The following is a 23,437-nucleotide window of genomic DNA, read 5'->3' as shown; positions in this document are numbered from 1 at the left end:
ACAATTGTGTGCCCGAACAGCTGAAGAAACCCTCACCAAAGTCCAAAACAAACACAAACTTCCTAAAATGTCGCCATAATATATGCACGAACTCTTCCGGCCGGGAAGCATGCTGACAACTTAAAGCACAGGTGTCAAACTCATTCCACGGGGGGCCGAGTGTCTGCGGGTTTTCGCTCCTCCCTTATACTTGATTGATGAATTAACATCACTAATTAGTTAGGAACTCCCCACACCTGGTTGTCTAGGGCTTTATTGAAAGGAAAAAACAAAAACCTGCAGACACTAGGCCCTCCGTGGAATGAGTTTGACACCCCTGACTTAAAGGCTGCTCCCACTCAACAACCGATGATCGTCCAACTATGGTGTGTGTATACACTGCAATCCTAACAGAACTATACTTAGACAAGCCAATGAAACCTAAACAGGGATTAACCAAAAACAGAGGGAAACGTTTGATCTTGATCCTAATAACTAGGATGAATCATACTGTAATTATAGGGGGGAACATTATCAAAGTTAAACATTACTCATCAACATATCAACCAGAACGCAAGTATTGTACCAGTGTTTTCAATTAGCGCCGGCTGTCAGCTAATCAGCTGGTTACAGACTCATGTTCAGGTGGATACATTTTACACTTCATACGAACTGTTTTTTTGTTTTTTTTCATTTAAAAGTTTAAATTCGCTAGTCCGTCAAGCCCTCTCCCGCTAGAATAAACGACATGCATCTTCTAGCGATCTATTGATAAAACAGGCGCCTGTCAGTCACAAAGTGAGCGATGACAGGGAAACGCCAAAATCTGTCCAAAATAAGCTCTATTAGTTTCTATGACTTATTTTAGACCGAAGCTTGTCGCCTGACTTCCCGCCTTTGGGACGACTCCCATTGTAAGGGCGGATACATGAGCATCTTCTCATTATATACAGATCTCTGATTGCAGTGGAATTTCTTTTCGGAGGGAAAGAGCATAATGCTCGTAAATGTGCACGTCCATGTAATGTAAAAAAAAACAAAAAAAAAACACAATTCCTAGGTTTCCTGTCCGGGCCAGACAGTGATGCCAAAATGAGTGACTCGTCTCATCAGTCATTAGGCAGGTTTCCATTGACTCAGGTTTTTCAACAAAAGCAATGTTGCATTTTTTTTTTATTGCGACAGGTGTAATGGAAACGACAGACATAGGAGACATTTTCTAAAGATAGACAACATTTTTATCCATTGATTTTTCTTTTGTCAAATGATTTATTGCGATAAATGAAGATAGCAGAATACTTTTGAAAGTAAGCAGCCAGGCACGTTCCACATTTAATTACATTTTCCCAACTATAATCATTGTTTCTTTGCAGGACAAGGACTTTCAAAAATTCCTGAATTGCTTCGCATTGGTTGGCTGGCAAGTTTCATCATCCAAGTGGCGCAGCGGCCAAAGACACTGAATCTCAGCGCTTGAGGCGCCACTACAGACACCCTAGTTCGAATCCAGGCTGTATCACAACTGGCCATGATTGGGAGTCCCATGCGGTGGTGCACAATTGGCCCTACTTCGTCCGGGTTTGGCCGGTGTTGGCCGTCATTGTAAATAAGAATTTGTTCTTAACGGACTTGCCTTAAATAAAAAAATATATATTTTAAAAAATCCGATCTGAATGAGTGCAAAAAAATCCCTGAACAAGTTCATGGAAATACAGTGCATTCAGAAAGTATTCAGACCCCTTGACTTATTCCACATTGTTACTTTACAGCCTTATTTTAAAATTGATTAAATTGTTTCCCCCCCTCAATCTACACACAATAACCCATAATGACAAAGCAAAAACTGTTTTTTAGAAATGTTTGCAAATTTATAAAAAATATAAAACTGAAATATTATATTTATATAAGTATTCAGACCCTTTACTCAGTACTTTGTTTAAGCACCTTTGGCAGCGATTACAGCCTTGAGTCTTCTTCAGGATGACGCTGCAAGCTTGGCACACCTGTATTTGGGGAGATTCTCCTATTCTTCTCTGCAGATCCTCTCAAGCTCTGTCAGGTTGGATGGGGAGCACAACTATTTTCAGGTCTCTCCAGAGATGTTCGATCGGGTTCAAGTCTGGGCTCTGGCTGGGCCACTCAAGTACATTCACTTTCCCCGAAGCCACTCCTGCGTTGTCTTGGCTGTGTGCTTAGGGTCGTTGTCCTGTTGGAAGGTGAACCTTCACCCCAGTCTGCGGTTCTGAGTGCTCTGGAGCAGGTTTTCATCAAGGATCTCTCTGTACTTTGCGCCGTTCATCATTCCCTCTCCAGACTAGTCTCCCAGTCCCTACTGCTGAAAAACATCCCCACAGCATGATGCTGCCACCACCATGCTTCACCGTAGGGATGGTGCCAGGTTTCCTCCAGACGTAACGCTTGGCATTCAGGCCAAAGAGATCAATCTTGGTTTCTTCAGACCAGAGAATCTTGTTTCTCATGGTCTGAGAGTCTTTAGGTGCCTTTCGGCAAACTCCAAGCAGGCTGTCATGTGCCTTTTACTGAGGTGTGGCTTCCTTCTGGCCACTCCACTATAAAGGCCTGATTGATGGAGTGCTGCAGAGATGGTTGTCCTTCTGGAAGGTTTTCCCATCTCCACAGAGGAACTCTGGAGCTCTGTCAGAGTGACCATCGGGTTCTTGATCACCTCCCTGACCAAGGCTCTTCGCCCCTGGTTGCTCAGTTTGGCCGGGCAGCAAGCTCTAGGAAGAGTCTTGGTGGTTCCACATTTCTTCCATTTAAGAATGATGGAGCCCACTGTGTTCTTGGGGACCTTCAATGCTGCAGAGATGTTTTGGTACCCTTCCCCAGATCTGTGCCTTGACATAATCCTGTCTCAGAGCTCGACGGACAATTCCTTCGACCCCATGGCTTGGTTGTTGCTCTGACATGCACTGTCAACTGTGGTACCTTATATAGACAGGTGTGTGCCTTTCCAAATCATGTTTGATGTCATTATGGGGTATTGTGTGTAGATTGATGAGAGGGGGGAAAAAACTATTTAATCAATTTTAGAATAAGGCTAACATAACACAATGTGGGAAAAGTCAAGGGGTCGGAATACTTTCCGGTGTGTGTGTGTGTGTGTGTGTGTGTGTGTGTGTGTGTGTGTGTGTGTGTGTGTGTGTGTGTGTGTGTGTGTGTGAGAGAGAGCAAATGATGGAGTGAGTGTGTAGGACCCTGTGAGTGTACATGGAGACAGTGCAAAAATAAGAATAAAATACAAGGGTCAACTTAGTCCGTGTAGCCATTTAGTTAGCTGTTTAACAGTCTTTTGGCATGGGGAAATTAAGCTGTTCAGGAGCCTGTTGGTGTCAGACTTGATGAACCGCTTGTCGTGCGGAAGCAGAGAACAGCTTGGGTGGTTTGGAGTCTAATGATTTTCCGGGCCTTCCTTTCACACCGCCTGATAGAGGTCCTGGAAGGCAGGGAGCTCGGTCCCAGTCATTCAAGGAAGATGGTGAATCATCACTGCAGGAACAGTAGGTAGTAGAGAGCCTCATTCGGTCTCAAATATGATAATTAGGGCCCTCACGGAATCCAGGCATTAAAACATAATTCAACAATATAAAAAACATTTGACCTTAGCAGGGAATCAACTAAATGTATTGAATGAATTACATTTGCAGAAGTTTATCATAAGACATGAACAGAATGCATCAGTGATTCGTATTTGCTGTGTGTGTGTGTGTGTGTGTGTGCAGTGCGGGAGTCTACCACTTTGTGTAGCCATTAGCGATGATGCTAATGAAAAGTCTTCAGGTAGATGGAAAGCTTTCCCAAAAACCTTCTCAATTAAATGTTAACTACGAAGTAGCCTATACTTATCTGGCAGAATAATATCATGATTATTTTAATCAATCGAGATGGTAGAGTTTGCAAAACAAATACCCTACAAGTGTGCAAAAAAACACTTGCTAGATGCACACTTGAATTGAAGGGTAACTACATAAAAAAAAAAAAATCTTTCCCCCAGACCTCAGTGGTCTCCTGATGTGGTTTAAGCATTGTTGTGGACTTAGAACATCCATTTGTTTTTGTTTTTCTATAATAAAAAAAGTGTGACATTGAGAATGAAAAACAGAAACCCGGAAAAACAAAACCTTGTATTTATTTTAAGATGTGGGCTATTTACTTAATTTTAATATAATACATAATTTGAAGAACAAACATTATGGCAGTTCATACCTTGCAGTAAAACTGTAAGACTTTAATCTCGAGAGAAGCCAGGTTAAAATGTTAAAGGTTGAATGTTCTCTTAATAGTCCTGCTCATATAGGCCTACACCTACACCATCTAATACACTAAATTCTTTAGCTGGCTACTCTATGTACTAGTACAAAATACTGACTGTATTTCTCAACCTTTCTGCAAACCCTTAAAAGATTAAGAAAATACAAACCACAGCAACAATGACGTAAGCATCAGAGAAGGAAAAAACAGAATTATCAGGAGGAAAAATAAGAGGAAGTGAACCAACAAGACAAAAGAAAAATGACTTTTTAAACGAGTAGGTTTCCTCTGAGGACCATCACAGTAGAGCTCCACCGAGAGAGAGAACTAGGAAGGAGAAAGGCAGTGCAGTAAGCTACTAATTACAGCAGGCAACAAGCCAGCCTAGTCTAAATCAGCCACACATCCCTCTTTCTCCCGCTCCCATTTTGATGTCCTACCTTGGGGTTTATTCAGGAGAGTGAGACAGAGCAGTGCAGAATGTTCTGATTTAAATACATGCATTGTTTGACTCTTTGTTGTTAGGGAGCCGAAGGAGCTCTATCCAGTGCATGTCTATCTGCAGGGGGCACAGCAGGACAGGAACTGTGCCTAACCTGCCTAATGCTTGAAGGGTGAGGAGGGTGTCACAATCTGTGGGTTCGGCTATCAAACCTTACACAACCATCCTATCATTTTTGATAACACGAGTTGAGAACTCTACGTACCCCAGAATGAAAAGTAAAAGCTATTCATGTTATGATGAAATCATCCTAAATTAATTTGAATACATCAGTTTTAGTCATGTAAAAAGCTAATGAAACCAAATAAGAATGATTTATAAAACAAACATAAACAACATAAAACAAGCCATGTCACTTAGCACTTTTGTTCTTCACCAATTGAACTAAAAGCATCTGTCAATGTTGAGGAGTAGTCAGCCTACTCTGCTCCTCTTGATAGCGTGGTGAAGCTTCAGGATTAATTGGGGGTGATCACTTAACAGCCAGTGTTACTGGCTCATTCATATCTCCAGTTAGAGTCAGGCCTGCTGGGAATCCAAATGGAAAAATGAGATGAGAAACATCTACACACTGTCTGCACTCACAAGTGGTATCAGTCACTAGCTCTAATGACCTAATGTAGTCTGTTTCCCTTAAGAGTTCTTCCTGACCACGCCATTAAAAGGATTGGATAAATAAGTGATCCAACCTGTTCAGACCTGCTCCAGAGCGCTCGGGACCACAGACTGGGGTGAAGGTTCTCTCTCTAGACTCTGTTCACTCCCAACAGAGCTGTCATTGACACATTTGTAAGACTGCGGTGTGAATGTGTGTGCATTCGTACCCTTTGTGTGTGCGGTAGAGGGCGGGTGTCAGACTATTGGACTAGAAATAATTTATCATGAAAGCGTGTCTAGCTGTAGATAATTAGCATGACCGAGGGAAATAGAAAATTTAAGTAGCTAGCATGTGGATTTTCATCTATGGCCTGTGCCTGAGAGATCCATCACTCTCATCATATCTCTCTTATGCGTCCCAACTATGCGTCCCAACTGGCACCCTATTCCCTATACAGAGCACTACCTTTTACCATTTCATGATGAAATGGTGTGCTGTATATAGGGAATAGGGTGCCATTTGGAACGTGGCCTCTATCTCAGGATCCCGTTCCAATGTCCTCACCCTACACATACTGCTACGGTAACTACTACTGTGCTGTGTGTTACTGTGGTGTGGGGGGAAGATCAGAGGTGCACAGCTTCAGTCCTGCTGTTTTCCGGTCTTTTATCCTGACACTGATTCCTAGATGATTTCTGATTTCTACTCTTTAAATCGCTTGTTCTGTTATGTTTTCATTTCTTGTTCTTTTTTATAAATTGTGTGTTGTTGTGTTGCTAGGTATTGCTGCACTGTTGGAGCGAGAAACACAAGCCTTTTGCTGCACCTGCAATTACATCTGCAAAACTGTATATGCAAAACATAAACTTTGATTTGATATCAGTAACATCCACGAAATGCTGGTGAAAAGACTGTATAGATTTCCACCTGCCTGGGAAACCAGATATGTACGTTCTCCACTCTCAGTAACATCAATAGAGCGCCAGGGAGAAATTAAAAACCAGTTAATATATCTGAAGGGGCAATATATCAATCATGATTACTAAATCATCAGATATGAATGGAAAAACACATGATTCATCTTGGTCGTAGTAGTATTCACATTGTCAATTCACATGCTTGACAATACAAAAGAAACATGGATACAACTAAAATCTTACATCATATTATACACAGTTAAAGGGATACTGCGAGCAACGCTACCATACCTTCGTCATTGCGCTAAGGCTCGTTAGCATTGGCTTGTGAAACTAACGCTAACTTCCTACATACTGCACGCAGACATAAAAATGGTATCCATGAGTTCATCGGACTCTGTGTAAGTAGAAGGGCCTACATGCCAGAATCTGGCATTAACCCTTTAAGTGTCCCCCACTCTGAGAGCACGAGGAACAACAATGCTCGTGCAGTATTTACCTGGCTAAAAGAGAAGGAATATAATATCTATTGTTTACAGGAAACCCATTCAACAGTTTTAGATGAAGTTTTGTGGAAAAAGAACTGGGGGGCGAAATATATTTCTCCCATGGGCAAAGAAATTCAAAAGGGCTGATAGTTTTAATTAACAATAATTTTGATCCAAATGTGCAAATTGTCCAAACAGATCCTCAAGGTAGATGGATTATTTAAAATATGTTATTGGACAATAAACAGATATGGCTTATTAACCTATACGGTCCGAATAATGATGATCCAAGCTTCTTTGAAAATATATATAAGAATTTATCAACTCTACAAGCAACACTAGACTCTATTATTATGGTGGGAGATTTTAATACGGTCTCTATGGACCGGAAAGGAAATCACACTACAAACTATCACCCTCAGGCACTTAAGGAAATCATGAATGTCATGGATATATTGGAATTAGTGGATATATGGAGACTTAAATACCCTGACCTAGTGAGATATACATGGCGGAGGCTTAATCAAGCTAGTCGTCTTGACTACTTTCTTAAATCATTCTCTCTGGCACCAAAAGTTAAAAAGTGTTGATAGGGGACAGAATGCGGTCGGATCATCACATAATTGGCATATATATTACTCTTACAGAATTTCCACGTGGGCGAGGATATTGGAAATTTAATCAAAGCCTACTAGATGATAAATTGTTTAGAACTAGGACAGAAGAATTTATACCTGACTTTTTTAGACATAACATAGGTACAGCAGATCCCCGTATTGTATGGGACACTTTTAAGTGTACCTTTAGAGGCCATGCAATTCAGTACTCATCTATAAAACAAAAGCAATTTAGATCAAAAGAGTCCATATTAACAAAGGAAATTGAAGGACTAACAGTACAGTTAGATAGCAATAAAAACGGTACCATAGAGGCACAGAATAAGTTAGAGGGAAAACAAAAAGAAATGGAGGAACTTATTCAAGAAAGATCCAGTGTATTATATTATAAAAATAAAGCGAACTGGATGGAATATGGGGAAAAATGCACCAAATTCTTTTTCAATCTTCAATATAGAAATGCTACCAATTTTTTTTTATTAAAACTTGTTACAAATGATAGTCACGCATGATTCACCAAATGATATTTTGAAAGAGGAAGTAAAGTACTTTAAGAATATGTTTTCATTTCAGGCTCCTCCATCTCCACTAACTGAAACTAATTGTATGGATTTTTTTCCTAATAATAATGTAAAATTAACATCTGTACAGAAAGACTCATGTGAAGGCCAAATTACAGAGGAGGAACTGCTTGATGCAATTGGGGCCTTTAAGGATGGGAAAACTCCAGGGCGGGATGGCATACCAGTGGAAGTATACAAAACTTTTTTTGATATACTCAAAGGACCATTATTAGCTTGTTTTAACCACTCCTGTATAATTGGTAGATTATCAGACACGCAACAAGAAGGTCTGATATCATTATTACTGAAACAGGACCCAAGTGGTATATATAAAGATCCAGTCCATTTAAAAAATTGGAGACCTCTTACACTTCAGTGTTGTGATGCAAAAATCCTAGCAAAATGCTTGGCGCATAGAATAAAAAAAGTATTGTCAGATATTATTCATCCTAATCAGACAGTTTTTTTTTTACATGGACGATACATTGGAGATAATATAAGGCAAGTACTGGAAACAATAGAACACTATGAAATATCGGGGACACCAGGCCTGGTTTTCATAGCTGATTTTGAAAAGGCTTTGATAAAGTACGACTGGAGTTTACATATAAATGCCTAGAATATTTCAATTTTGGGGAATCTCTTATAAAATGGGTTAAAATTATGTATAGTAACCCTAGGTGTAAAATAGTAAATAATGGCTACATCTCAGAAAGTTTTAAACTATTTAGAGGAGTAAAACAAGGTTGTCCACTATCGGCATATCCATCTACTATTGCCATCGAAATGTTAGCTGTTAAAATTAGATCAAACATTAATATCAAGGGATTAGAAATCCGTGGCTTAAAAACTAAGGTGTCATTGTACGCTGATGATTCATGTTTTCTTTTAAAACCACAACTAGAGTCTCTCCACGGCCTCTTAGAGGATCTAGATACCTTTGCTATCCTCTCTGGATTAAAACCAAATTATGATAAATGTACCATATTACGTATTGGATCACTAAAAAATGCACATTTTACATTGCCATGTAGTTTACCAATTAAATGGTCTGACGGAAATGTGGACAGACTCGGTATACAAATCCCAAAAGAAAGAAATGATCTCACTCCAATACATTTTTATAGAAAGTTAGCAAAAATAGATAAGATCTTGCTACCATGGAAAGGAAAATTCCTGTCTATTTGTGAAAAATCACCCTGCTTAACTCTTTAGTCATATCACAGTTTACCTATTTGCTTATGGTTTTGCCTACACCTAGTGACCTGCTTTTTAAATTATATGAACAAAAAATATTCCATTTTATTTGGAACGGCAAGCCAGATAAAATTAAAAGGGCCTATTTATATAACGAATATGAATTCGGAGGGCAGAAATGATTAAATATTAAAGCATTAGACCTCTCACTAAAGGCATCAGTCATACAAAAGTTATACTTAAATCCGAATTGGTTCTCTAGTAAATTGGTATGAATGTCTCATCCTATGTTCAAGAAGGGCCTTTTTCCCTTTATTCAGATTACACCTGCTCACTTTCGGTTGTTTGAAAAGGAAATAATCTCCAAAATATCTTTCTTTTTTAAACAAGCCTTAGAAAGTTGGTTGCAATTTCAGTTTAATGCACCAGAAAGGACGGAACAAATAGTACAACAAATATTGTGGTTAAATCGAAATATAGTAATTGATTAAAAAAAAACTGTATTTATCGAAGAAATGTTTAAAAAAGGTATAATTTTTGTGAATGATATCATAAATAGGACTGGTGGAGTTATGTCACACATGCAGCTAACACAGACATATGGAAATGTCTGCTCTACCCAAAATTACAACCAATTAATTGCAGCGTTACCACAAAAATGGAAGAGGCAGGTGGAAGGGGAAAAAAGTAAGGAACATGTATGTCGGCCCTGTATTAAAGAACATAAATGGTTAAAGAAAAGTGTGATAAATAAAAACATATACCAATTTCATTTAAGGACCAAAAAACTGACAGCTGTGCCATATAAATTGCAAAATAGTTGGGAAGAGATTTTCGATGTACCCATTCCATGGCACATGGTTTATGAATTGATACGCAAAACAACACCGGATTCAAAACTTCACATTTTTGTACTGTACAAAATTCTTGCAACTAATAGAATGTTATACACTGCTCAAAAAAATAAAGGGAACGCTAAAATAACACATCCTAGATCTGAATGAATGAAATATTCTTATTAAATACTTTTTTCTTTACATAGTTGAATGTGCTGACAACAAAATCACACAAAAATGATTAATGTAAATCAAATTTATCAACCCATGGTGGTCTGGATTTGGAGTCACACTCAAAATTAAAGTGGAAAACCACACTACAGGCTGATCCAACTTTGATGTAATGTCCTTAAAACAAGTCAAAATGAGGCTCAGTAGTGCCTGTATGACCTCCCTACAACGCCTGGGCATGCTCCTGATGAGGTGGTGGATGGTCTCCTGAGGGATCTCCTCCCAGACCTGGACTAAAGCATCCGCCAACTCCTGGACAGTCTGTGGTGCAACGTGGCGTTTGTGGATGGAGCGAGACATGATGTCCCAGATGTGCTCAATTGGATTCAGGTCTGGGGAACGGGCGGGCCAGTCCATAGCATCAATGCCTTCCTCTTGCAGGAACTGCTGACACACTCCAGCCACATGAGGTCTAGCATTGTCTTGCATTAGGAGGAACCCAGGGCCAACCGCACCAGCATATGGTCTCACACGGGGTCTGAGGATCTCATCTCGGTACCTAATGGCAGTCAGGCTACCTCTGGCGAGCACATGGAGGGCTGTGCGGCCCCCCAAAGAAATGCCACCCCACACCATGACTGACCCACCGCCAAACCGGTCATGCTGGAGGATGTTGATGGCAGCAGAACGTTCTCCACGGCGTCTCCAGACTCTGTCACGTCTGTCACATGTGCTCATGTGCTCAGTGTGAACCTGCTTTCATCTGTGAAGAGCACAGGGCGCCAGTGACGAATTTGCCAATCTTGGTGTTCTCTGGCAAATGCCAAACGTCCTGCACGGTGCTGGGCTGTAAGCACAACCCCCACCTGTGGACGTCGAGCCCTCATACCACCCTCATGGAGTCTGTTTCTGACCGTTTGAGCAGACACATGCACATTTGTGGCCTGCTGGAGGTCATTTTGCAGGGCTCTGGCAGTGCTCCACCTGCTCCTCCTTGCACAAAGGCGGAGGTAGCGGTCCTGCTGCTGGGTTGTTGCCCTCCTACGGCCTCCTCCACGTCTCCTGATGTACTGGCCTGTCTCCTGGTAGCACCTCCATGCTCTGGACACTACGCTGACAGACACAGCAAACCTTCTTGCCACAGCTCGCATTGATGTGCCATCCTGGATGAGCTGCACTACCTGAGCCACTTGTGTGGGTTGTAGACTCCGTCTCATGCTACCACTAGAGTGAAAGCACCGCCAGCATTCAAAAGTGACCAAAACATCAGCCAGGAAGCATAGGAACTGAGAAGTGGTCTGTGGTCACCACCTGCAGAACCACTCCTTTATTGGGGGTGTCTTGCTAATTGCCTATAATTTCCACAACAGCATGTGAAATTTATTGTCAATCAGTGTTGCTTCCTAAGTGGACAGTTTGATTTCACAGAAGTGTGATTGACTTGGAGTTACATTGTGTTGTTTAAGTGTTCCCTTAATTTTTTTGAGCAGTGTATATATGGGGGATACAATCTTCCCAGCTCTGCAGATTCTGCTGTGAGGAGTCATTAGATCATTTATTTTGGTATTGTCCATATGTAGCTTGTTTTTGGTCACAGGTCCAGGAATGGCTGAAGAATTGCAACATTTGCCTAGAACTAACGCTGCAGATAGCAATACTGGGGGATTTGAAAAGCCATAGTCAATCAATCAATAATATAATAAGTATTTTAGCAAAAATGTTTATTTTTAATTTACAATCTGTAGAAGCTATGAGAATAGGAAGGTTCACATCTTTTGTGAAGCATCACAGCACAGTTGAAAAATATATGGCAAATAAAAATCCGAAATGGATGATGTTGGAAGATAGATGGGAAGGGTTGAGTGGAGCTGAAGGGTGGGACTAATAACAAGATAAACAATGTATAACATACGGGATCTGTAAAATGTGTATAGGTTCGGCGCTTTTGTGAAATAGCACAGTTACAAGTGGAAATCAAACTGGATGAACATCAGAAATAGAGGAAGGACTAAGAATAAACAAGAGAGAACTATTATAAAGTAGACTGTGAGGCCTCCCGGGTGGCGCAGTGGTCTAGGGCACTGCATCGCAGTGCTAACTGCGCCACCAGAGTCTCTGGGTTCGCGCCCAGGCTCTGTCGCAGCCGGCCGCGACCGGGAGGTCCGTGGGGCGACGCACAATTGGCATAGCGTCGTCCGGGGTAGGGAGGGTTTGGCCGGTAGGGATATCCTTGTCTCATCGCGCTCCAGCGACTCCTGTGGCGGGCCGGGCGCAGTGCGCGCCAGCCAAGGGGGCCAGGTACACGGTGTTTCCTCCGACACATTGGTGCGGCTGGCTTCCGGGTTGGAGGCGCGCTGTGTTAAGAAGCAGTACGGCTGGTTGGGTTGTGCTTCGGAGGACGCATGGCTTTCGACCTTCGTCTCTCCCGAGCCCGTACGGGAGTTGTAGCGATGAGACAAGGTAGTAATTACTAGCGATTGGATACCACGAAAATTGGGGAGAAAATGGGATAAAAAAATAAAACAATTTAATAAAAAAATAAAGTAGACTGTGTCTGTAAAATGTGTATAAGATGTATAAATTGAAGGTAAAAGCAGAAGTGTTTATCAGTTTACTCCAATTGGGGGATCGGTGGTAGGGTTTGCGGGGAATAATAATAAGGGTATATTCTTTAAAAAAGTATGTCTGTCTATATAGGTATGTATATGTATTCATACGTGTATGGATATATATATTTACCCCCAAAAATATGGGGGATTGGAAATGATGCAGACAATTACATTGGAAGCAACATTCTTTCCGCAATATTAAGCTGATCCACCCCTAATAAAAAAAAACAATGCTCATGCATCTATAAATGCCCTTTCAATAGAAATGACTTCAGAGTTCGAAACAATACTGTAGACAACCTTCATCTTCACCTTCATTCCCGGTCCGTAAACACACAGAAACCTCCTTTACCTAAATTAAGTGGTGGCAGGGTGGCCTAGTTGTTAGAGCGTTGGGCTAGTAACCGAAAAGTTGCAAGTTCGAATCCCCGAGCTGACAAGGTACAAATCTGTCGTTCTGCCCCTGAACAAGGCAGTTAACCCACTGTTCCTAGGCTGTCATTGAAAATAAGAATTTGTTCTTAACTGACTTGCCTAGTTAGATAAAGGTCAAATAAAAAGATTGAGGGTATATGGATGTGCAATAGGTTACACATACAGATGGCAATATAGTTGGGAAGAGATCTTTGATGTACAGGGTGTATGAGTTGATATATAAGATTCAAGACTTCGCTTTTCAGCTAAAATTATTATATAGCATTCTTGCCACCAACAAAATGTTGAATATGCGGGGCATACAATCATCAAAGCTCTGCAGATTTTGTTGTGAGGATACAGAATCAATAGACCATTTATTTTGGTATTGCCCTCAGGTAGCCTGTTTCTGGTCTCAGGTTCAGGAATGGCTGAAAATGCATAGCATTGATCTAAAATGTACCCTAGAAATAGTACTGTTAGGAGATCTGGAGAGACCGGGTCAGTCAACTACTAATACTCTTAGTAAAATTATTTATTTTCAACTCGCAATCTGTGGATTCTATTCACTTAGATAGATTGAAAATGTACGTTAAACATCACAGCATAGTTGAAAGATATGTGTTGCGTAGAAACCCAAAGTGGGTGGCCAGCAGAAATAGATGGGACGGGCTGAGGGAAGCTGAGGGTTGGGATGTGGAATTGGAGACAATTGGGAGTGGAGTTTCTGTGCGGGAGATGTTGGTCAAAGACAAAAGTATATATTTTTTTAAAGTCAAAATAAAACATAATAAAAAGTGTGTTTGAATGACGCTAGGGGGCAGTGTTTTTACAACTAATGCTGGTTAGCCTGAGGCTGATGCCGTGCAGGAGTTTGTACACATGCATATACACACACTCTCATTCAAATAAACACATACAAGAACACACACATACATGTAATAGTGCCAGACATGCACATATATATATGTATATATATATACAGTTGGCATTGCTGTTATGATTTTAGTTGTCCTTGATGCCCTTTGTTTTAAATTTTTTAAATGCATTGTTGTTTGCCGTTTTCTTGTCTTTTCCTTTTTTCTCTTCACTTCATTCTCTTGGTTGTTGGTGCATTGGGGGTTTCTTGGGGGTGGGGAATGAAATTGTATTTTTTTTTCTTCTTGGGGGGGACTGTTGGAGGGTTCTCGAATGGTTGAGGGACAGCTATTGGGGAACTGTGGGGGGGGGGAGGGGGGGTCTTGGAGGGTTCGGGTTCACGTTTTTTGGCCTGGTGGGAGATCTGTCAACGTACCCTTGAGCAGGGCTTTGACCCTGGATACTTCTGTGTGTCGCTCTGAATGGGAGTCTGTTGGATGACTGGTATGATGTAGTTGTTGAGCGGCTTCACTGCAAGTATATTGTATGTTTCGGATATTCAATAAAAAAATATTTGAAACAGTTACACATTCCCCAGAGGACATTCAACACCTTCACGTTGGTTCCCATCCCCTGGGCTCTGACACCCTGGTGCTACACTACACATCAAATGATCACCAACCTCTATCTCTGTTTCCCACGACTTTACACCTCCTCACTCCTCTCAAGCTTAAAACAAAGGGGTTAAAGTCTTATCTCCTAATCAAATACCTGGGAATGATAAGAGCTCTGCACACCTGGATTGTACAATATTTGCAATCTAAAATTATTCAACAAACAACTTGACAGAGCTTGATCATAGCTAGACAGTCATTTTCAAGTTAAGTCAAAACTGTAACTAGGCCACTCAGGAACATTCAATGTCTTCTTGATAAGCAACTCCGGTGTAGATTTGACCTTGTTTTAGGTTATTGTCCTACTGAAAGTTGAATTTGTCCCCCAGTGTCTGTTGGAGAGCAGACTGAACCAGGTTTTTCTCTAGGATTTTGCCTGTGCTTAGCTCTATTTAGTTTCTTTTGTATCTTGAAAAACTCCCCAGTCCATTCCGATGACAACCATACCCATAACATGATGCAGCTACCACTATGCTTGAAAATATGGAGAGTGGTACTCAGTAGTGTGTTGTATTGGATTTGCCCCAAACATTACACTTTGTATTAGTTGGCTAATTGCTTTGCCACATTTTTCCACAGTGTTACTTTAGTGCCTTGTTTCAAACATGACGTATGTTTTGGAATATTTGTATTCTGTAAAGGCTTCCTTTTCACTCAGTCAATTAGCTTAGTATTGTGGAGTAACTACAATGTTGTTGATCCATCCTCTGTTTTCTCATATCACTGCTTGACTGAGGCACCTTACAGATAATTATATGTGTGGGGTACAGAGATGAGATATTGTGGCAGCCCAGGGGAGTCAGAGGTGAAACTCACAAAATAAGACAGCCGGAGACCATTTTGCGGCGCTCAATAAAAGTTGATTTTTAATAAAGGTTTGGAGGAACGGGGAGAAATACAACTGAAAGGCCTCTCAGGTAAACGGGTGGGTCACTGTGTGGCGGCTCCTCGGACCGCCTGTGTTAATGAACAAGAGAGAGCAATGAGTCCGGGGTTTCAATATTTGCTCTCAACTTGCGCCGGGTGGCATGCTGCCCGGGAATGGGTCCTCTTCTCCAGTTCTTCTGAGGTCTAGGCGTACCCACTTCCTGTCTGCCGATGCGCCCGAGTGACTGCAACTCTACTTATACCCATTTGGAGTAACGAGAGACAGGTGGGACCATTTCCAGGTGTCAATTGGTTGCATCACCTGGACTGGGTAGTGTTGGTGTTAAATCACCAGCCCCAGTTGGTGCCTATAAAGCTGTCCATGTTGCTGACTCCCCTTGGAAACTATCTAGCCCTCTGGAGCTGACCGAGGTCCGGCTCCTGGCTTTGTAGCTCCCTGCTGGCCCCCGGGTTGCCACAGTAGTCATTCAAAAATCATGTTAAACACGATTATTGCACACAGAGTGAGTCCATTCAACCTATTATGTGACTTGTTAAGCACATTTCTACTCCTGAACTTATTTAGGCTTTCCATAACAAAGGGGTTGCATACTTGACTCAAGACATTTCAGCTTTTCATTTTTTATTAATTTGTAAACATAAAAAAAACAATTACAATGACATTATGGGGCATTTTGTGTAGACCCGTCACAACAAAAATCGCAATTTAATCAATTTTAAATTCTTACTAACGCAACATGTCAAGGGGTGGGAATATTTTCTAAAAGGCACTGTATTTTGAAATGTGTTTCGGTCGGTTGAGATCTTTTTTTACCAGACGCCAGCATCATGACCTGCAGTGAAAAACACATCTACAATTTTCCAATAAACAGGAACAAGGTGTCTCTAAAAACACAATATTTATTTTGGAGTCTTAGTACCAAAATACACTGCAGCCAGTCTGCCTACTGCTGTATGATGCAAATAGAACAAAACAAGTAAAACACTAAACAATAGCTGAGAGACCGTAACCAGTATCTGACCCTGATGATTAGGAATGATAGGAAGAGCAGCACTTCTCCTGCTAACAGAGAGAGAGAGGATGCTGATCATAGCTTGCCGGACAGAACAGACAAGCATCTCAGAATAGATGAGCTCCCGCTGCAGAAAATATGTACAGTAGACAATATGGTAGCCTCGTACATTACCGTAGACTATGGTAGATTCGTATATTACAGTAGAGTAGACAAAATGGTAGCCTTGTACATTACAGTAGACAAAATGGTAGCCTTGTACATTACAGTAGACAATATGGTAGCCTTGTATATTACAGTAGACAAATCAAATCAAATTTAATTTGTCACATATACATGGTTAGCAGATGTTAATGTGAGTAGCGAAATGCTTGTGCTTCTAGTTCCGACCATGCAGTAATATCTAACCTAACAATTTCACAACAACTACCTTATACACACAAGTGTAACGGAATGAATAAGAATATGTACATAAAAATATATGAATGAGCGATGGCAGAACGGCATAGGCAAGATGCAGTAGATGGTATAGAGTACAGTATAAACATATGAGATGAGTAATGTAGGGTATGTAAACATTATATAAAGTGGCATTATTTAAAGTGGCTAGTGATACATTTATTACATCATTTTTCCATTATTAAAGTGGCTAGAGATTGAGTCAGTATGTTGGCAGCAGCAACTCAATGTTAGTGGTGGCTGTTTAACAGTCTGATGGCCTTGACATAGAAGCTGTTTTTCAGTCTCTCGGTCCTCGCTTGATGCACCTGTACTGACCTCGCCTTCTAGATGATGGTTGTTGTCCTTGATGATCTTTTTGGCCTTCCTGTGACATCGGGTGGTGTAGGTGTCCTGGAGGGCAGGTAGTTTGACCCCGGTGATGCGTTGTGCAGACCTCACTACCCTCTGGAGAGCCTTACGGTTGTGGGCGGAGCAGTTGCCGTACCAGGTGGTGATACAGCACAACAAGATGCTCTCGATTGTGCATCTGTAAAAGTTTTGGTGTTTTTGGTGACAAGACAAATTTCTTCAGCCTCCTGAGGTTGAAGAGGCGCTGCTGCGCCTTCTTCACGACGCTGTCTGTGTGGGTGGACCATTTCAGTTTGTCCGTGATGTGTACGCAGAGGAACTTAAAGCTTTCCACCTTCTCCACTACTGTCCCGTCGATGTGGATAGGGGGCTGCTTCCTCTGCTGTTTCCTGAAGTCCACGATCATCTCCTTTGTTTTGTTGACATTGAGTGTGAGGTTATTTTCCTGACACCACACTCCGAGGGCCCTCACCTCCTCCCTGTAGGCCGTCTTGTCGTTGTTGGTAATCAAGCCTACCACTGTAGTGTTGTCTGCAAACTTGATGATTGAGTTAGAGGCGTGCATGGCCACGCAGTCGTGGGAGTACAGGAGAGGGCTGAGAACGCACCCTTGGGGTGCCCCAGTGTAGAGGATCAGCGGGGTGGAGATGTTACCTACCCTCACCACCTGGGGGCGGCCCGTCAGGAAGTTCAGGACTCAGTTGCACAGGGCGGGGTCGAGACCCAGGGTCTCGAGCTTAATGACGAGTTTGGAGGGTACTATGGTGTTAAATCCTGAGATGTAGTCGATGAACATCATTCTTACATAGGTATTCCTCTTGTCCAGATGGGTTAGGGCAGTGTGCAGTGTGATTGCATCGTCTGTGGACCTACTGAGGCGGTGAGCAAATTGGAGTGGGTCTAGGGTGTCAGGTAGGGTGGAGGTGATCTGGTCCTTGACTAGTCTCTCAAAGCACTTCATGATGACGGAAGTGAGTGCTACGAGGCGATAGTCATTTAGCTCCGTTACCTTCGCTTTCTTGGGAACAGGAACAATGGTGGCCCTCTTGAAGCATGTGGGAACAGCAGACTGGGATAAGGATTGATTGAATATGTCCGTAAACACACCAGCCAGCTGGTCTGCGCATGCTCTGAGGACGCGGCTGGGGATGCCGTCTGGGTCAGCAGCCTTGCGAGGGTTAACACGTTTAAATGTTTTGTTGATCATTGTTAGACAACCATTTTCAGGTCTGGTAAAAACTCACTCAGCCACTCAGGAAGATTCACTGTCTTCTTTGTAAGCAACTCCAGTGTAGATTTGGCCTTGTGTTTTAAGTTTTTGTCCTGCTGAAAGGTGAATTCATCTCTCAGTGTTTGGTGGAAACCAGACTGAACCAGGTTTGACTGTGCTTAGCTCCATTCCATTTATTTTTTATCCTGAAAAACTCCCCAGCCCTTGCCGATGACAAGCATATCAATAACATGATGCAGCCACTACTATGCTTGAAAATATGGAGAGTGGTACTCAGTAATATGTTATTGGATTTTCCCCGAACATAACACTTTGTATTCAGGAGAAAAAGTGAGTTGCTTTGCCACATTTTTTGCAGTAATACTTAAGTGCCTTGTTGTGAACAGGATGCATGTTTTGGAATATTGTTATTCTTACAGGCTTCATTATTTTCAATCTCAATTAGATTAATATGGTGGAGAAACTACAAAGTTGATCCATCCTCAGTTTTCTCCTATCACAGCCATTCAACTCTATAACTGTTTTAAAGTCACCATTGGCCTCCTGGTGAAATCCCTGAGCTGTTTCCTTCCTCTCTGGCAACTAGAAAGGACGCCAGTATCTTTGTAGTGACTGAGTTTATTGATACACCATCCAAAAGTGTAATTAATAACTTCACCATGCTCAAAGGGATATTGAATGTCTGGAGAAAAAAAAAGCAATCTACCAATATGTGCCCTTTGCAAGGCATTGCAAAATCTCCCTGGTCTTTGTGGTTGAATCTGTGTTTGAAATTTACTTCTCGACTGAGGGACCTTACAATTATCTGTATGTGTGGGGTACAGAGATGATAGTCATTCAAAAATCCTGTTAAACACTATTATTGCACAAAGTGAGTCCATGCAACTTATTTGACATAAGCACATTACTCCTAAACATATATAGGCTTGTCATAACAAAGGGGTTGAATACTTATTGACTCAAGACATTTCAGCTTTTTGTTTTTAATTTATTTGCAAAAAATATTGAAAAACATCATTCTACTTTGACATTATGGGGTATTGTATGTAGGCCAGCAACAAAATCTCAACTTAATCCATTTTAATTCAGGCTGTAAATGTGGGGAGAAAATCAGGGGCTGTTCCTCCTTGGTCCTCCTCACTGTGACTTATCCTGTATTAAACCTGTTGACACACTAATCCCATCTCTCCCTGGTGTGAGGTCTGTGTTGCACAGCTAAATCTGGGCTGTGTTCACTAAGCACAAAACAAGAGGAGACCACTTCCTAAATAAAGGTTGTGGGGTGAATCCTAACTTCCACTGAAATGTAATTTTCACTAAGTCTACCATTGACATCAATGCATGAAGTGAAAATAAGTCTAGTGGAAGTTAGATTCACCCCTGAATAAAGGTTAAATCAAGTTAAATGACCTACCTGCCCGTTTGAACCTGCCTAGGAGGCTCTGCCTTGTGGCGGTCTGCAGGTTAAAGTAGTCGTCCTCCTCGTCGGGGGTCTTTAAGTACAGAGGGATGTGTTGGAACACCAGGACGTGTTTGGGGGTGACCCCAGGCCCCTGAGAGGCCCTCTGCAGCTGGCCCTCTAACCAGGCTTCCTGGGCATCTCTTAGGTCGGGGCAGGCCGACGCATCAAAGAACAGCTGGGAGTTCAGCACCAGACACAGCACCCCTCCAACCTAAAAATCAGAGTGACAGGTTTGGGATTACAGTATAGGTTAAGGTTATTAAGATAATGTCCTTATGGCATCGCCATGGTTCATGCCTTTAAAGCAGCCACATTAGAACTGACCTGACTAGAGACAGTTGTCTCAGGATTATCACTCCTGAGCAGTACTTTAGTGTTGGTGACTCAGCTGTTCAGAGCAGGGTACTTTGCAACATCAGGGTATTGGCTTTGCTTTCAGCTTGGGCCACACAGAGTATACAATAACAGTAGTAATTCATGTTGGATAAAAAGGGGTGCCACTCTGTTCCTACCGGTCATGTTACAGGTCAATTGTTCCTATCCAGCTCCAAGGATCAGTGTTTATATAAGGAACTTAAAGGGTTTTGTACAATCCACATCTACAGTAAGTTTTCATCTCACTCTAGCCACCCACCCAGAAGCTGAAGTAGTCATCTCCCCAGGCGTTGCAGAACTGGGCTACAGTCTCCGGGGTGGGTGTGTTACCCAGGTCATGGTTACCACTGACAAACACCAGAGGGATGGAGGGGTCTGTGCCCCTCAGAGCCACCTTCAAGTCCCGCTCCTGCCCCTCCCGGTACTGGGTGCCTGTATGGGGGAGAGAGGACACAATCACTGGAACAGTGGTAACATTTAGTTTGAAATTCCCAGGTTTTTTTCCATTTAAAGTTTGGATGGACATTATTATCCCTGCCTATTCACATTATTCATTACCGTCCACACAAAGAGGATACAAAATGAAAACGGAGAAATTTAACCACTCTTAATAAAGTAAGGAGAAAGAGTACAATGAGTCCATTTATAATTTACAATGTGTATCAAACAAACCCATTAATGCATAGCAAAGTATTTCATGCCTTCCTTTCTTCAGGTTTTTATTTTTTCATTTAAGTAATTATTTTACTGCCCTACTTTTGGAGATAGAAGTTTGGACAGGGTTGGTTTCATAAGACGAGTATTTCTGACAAAACGAAGTGTGTTTGAACGAGAGAAAATAAAACAAGATAAAAACCCAGTGGGGTGGGGAGCCCAATCAGCCCATATGTCCTGTTTAAGGGACTGGACGAGCAGGCAATCCTCTGATGACTAGTGTGGGAGAATAAACCAGAGCCATCTGGACCAGTAGTTACGATACAATAACATAATTTAAAATCAGAGGAACGTTAAATCGTAAACAGCAACAAAATCAATCAGGTAAAAAAGAATAACAATCAAGAGAGGTCAACTGACTACTGCTGTGAACAAATGGACAATAAATGGAGTCTGATCTCAGGCTTTCATATGAGTTTCACTTTTTAGAATATTAGCTATTGGCAAATCAATTTTTCATAAGTCCTCTTAAATCAATCTTTAAAACAATATTACAGTTGTAAAAAAGGAGGCCTCGCCTACAGACACAGATAGGCTACTGTTGTTAGAGCCGCCGCCGCGCCGCGCAGGCTACTGTTGTTAGAGCCGCCGCCGCGCCGCGCAGGCTACTGTTGTTAGAGCCAACGCCGCGCAGGCTACTGTTGTTAGAGCCGCTGCCGCGCCACGCAGGCTACTGTTGTTAGAGCCGCTACCGCACCGTGCAGGCTACTGTTGTTAGAGCCGCCGCCGCGCCGCGCAGGCTACTGTTGTTAGAGCCAATGCCGCGCAGGCTACTGTTGTTAGAGCCGCTACCGCACCGTGCAGGCTACTGTTGTTAGAGCCGCCGCCGCGCCGCGCAGGCTACTGTTGTTAGAGCCAACGCCGCGCAGGCTACTGTTGTTAGAGCCGCTGCCGCGCCACGCAGGCTACTGTTGTTAGAGCCGCTACCGCACCGTGCAGGCTACTGTTGTTAGAGCTGCTGCCGCGCAGGCTACTGTTGTTAGAGCCAACGCCGCGCAGGCTACTGTTGTTAGAGCCGCTGCCGCGCCACGCAGGCTACTGTTGTTAGAGCCGCTACCGCACCGTGCAGGCTACTGTTGTTAGAGCTGCTGCCGCGCCGCGAAGGCTACTGTTGTTAGAGCCGCTGCCGCGCCGCGCAGGCTACTGTTGTTAGAGCCGCTGCCGCGCCGCGCAGGCTACTGTTGTTAGAGCCGCTGCCGCGCCGCGCAGGCTACTGTTGTTAGAGCCGCTGCCGCGCCGCGCAGGCTACTGTTGTTAGAGCCGCTGCCGCGCCGCGCAGGCTACTGTTGTTAGATCAACCACACTACACCATACAGCAATTAGCTGCTATGACACTTCCATGAATCACCAGCCCTGCTCCAGTACAGCCCTGCGCCAGCCCCATCTCCAGCCCTACTCCAGCCCCAGCCATGCTCCAGCCCCTGCCCTGCTACCGTTATACCTCATCAATCTGGATTTGGGACACTTAAACTGAGATGAATGAAACATGGCTATCTGTGATTTCTGTAGACACAACCCCATTAAAACACTGACTGCAGTTAAACTGTAACCACGTCTCACTGCAATGCTGACTTTCATTCACCTAGCCTGCTACAATCTCTGACCTTAAAGTGACGATTTATTACAATGTTAAGGTAATTTTAGTTAGACAGCGAAAGGCACAATTTAATGGGCTGAGCTAGACTGAGCTGGGTTCAGAGCATAGCTGAGAAAGAGGATTTTGACAGGTTTGGATAAACACATTCCCATGTGCCTTTGCTAAGGAGACTATAGTCCTGTACTTAGCTGTATACCACATCCTTGGCTCAAGCATTTAGGAGACGGAATGGTTCTCTAGCTTCAGTCTAGCTATGCATCCATATCAGACTGTATATAGGCTATGCATCCATATCAGACTGTATATAGGCTATGCATCCATATCAGACTGTATATGGGCTATGCATCCATATCAGACTGTATATAGGCTATGCATCCATATCAGACTGTATATAGGCTATGCATCCATATCACACTGTATATAGGCTATGCATCCATATCACACTGTATATAGGCTATGCATCCATATCAGACTGTATATAGGCTATGCATCCATATCAGACTGTATATGGGCTATGCATCCATATCAGACTGTATATAGGCTATGCATCCATATCAGACTGTATATAGGCTATGCATCCATATCACACTGTATATAGGCTATGCATCCATATCACACTGTATATAGGCTATGCATCCATATCAGACTGTAT

At 42.4% G+C, this 23,437-nt stretch overlaps 1 protein-coding gene across 3 annotated transcripts in view; it reads right to left on the bottom strand.

Annotated features, from left to right (window-relative positions):
* The window catches only part of LOC129861959 (serine/threonine-protein phosphatase CPPED1-like), a 39,264-nt gene that overhangs the window by 2,829 nt on the left and 12,998 nt on the right, over positions 1 to 23,437 (bottom strand). For all 3 annotated transcript variants that reach the window (XM_055933193.1, XM_055933208.1, XM_055933201.1), the window contains 2 exons: positions 20,734 to 20,906; positions 20,052 to 20,310 (listed from right to left, as the gene is read on the bottom strand). In XM_055933193.1, coding sequence (XP_055789168.1) covers positions 20,052 to 20,310; positions 20,734 to 20,906 — 432 coding nt within the window. The remainder of the gene's footprint in view (positions 1 to 20,051; positions 20,311 to 20,733; positions 20,907 to 23,437) is intronic.

Source organism: Salvelinus fontinalis, chromosome 1, assembly GCF_029448725.1.
Source record: "Salvelinus fontinalis isolate EN_2023a chromosome 1, ASM2944872v1, whole genome shotgun sequence".
Classification (NCBI taxonomy): Eukaryota; Metazoa; Chordata; class Actinopteri; order Salmoniformes; family Salmonidae; genus Salvelinus; species Salvelinus fontinalis.
This window is presented reverse-complemented; position numbering and strand designations above follow the sequence as displayed.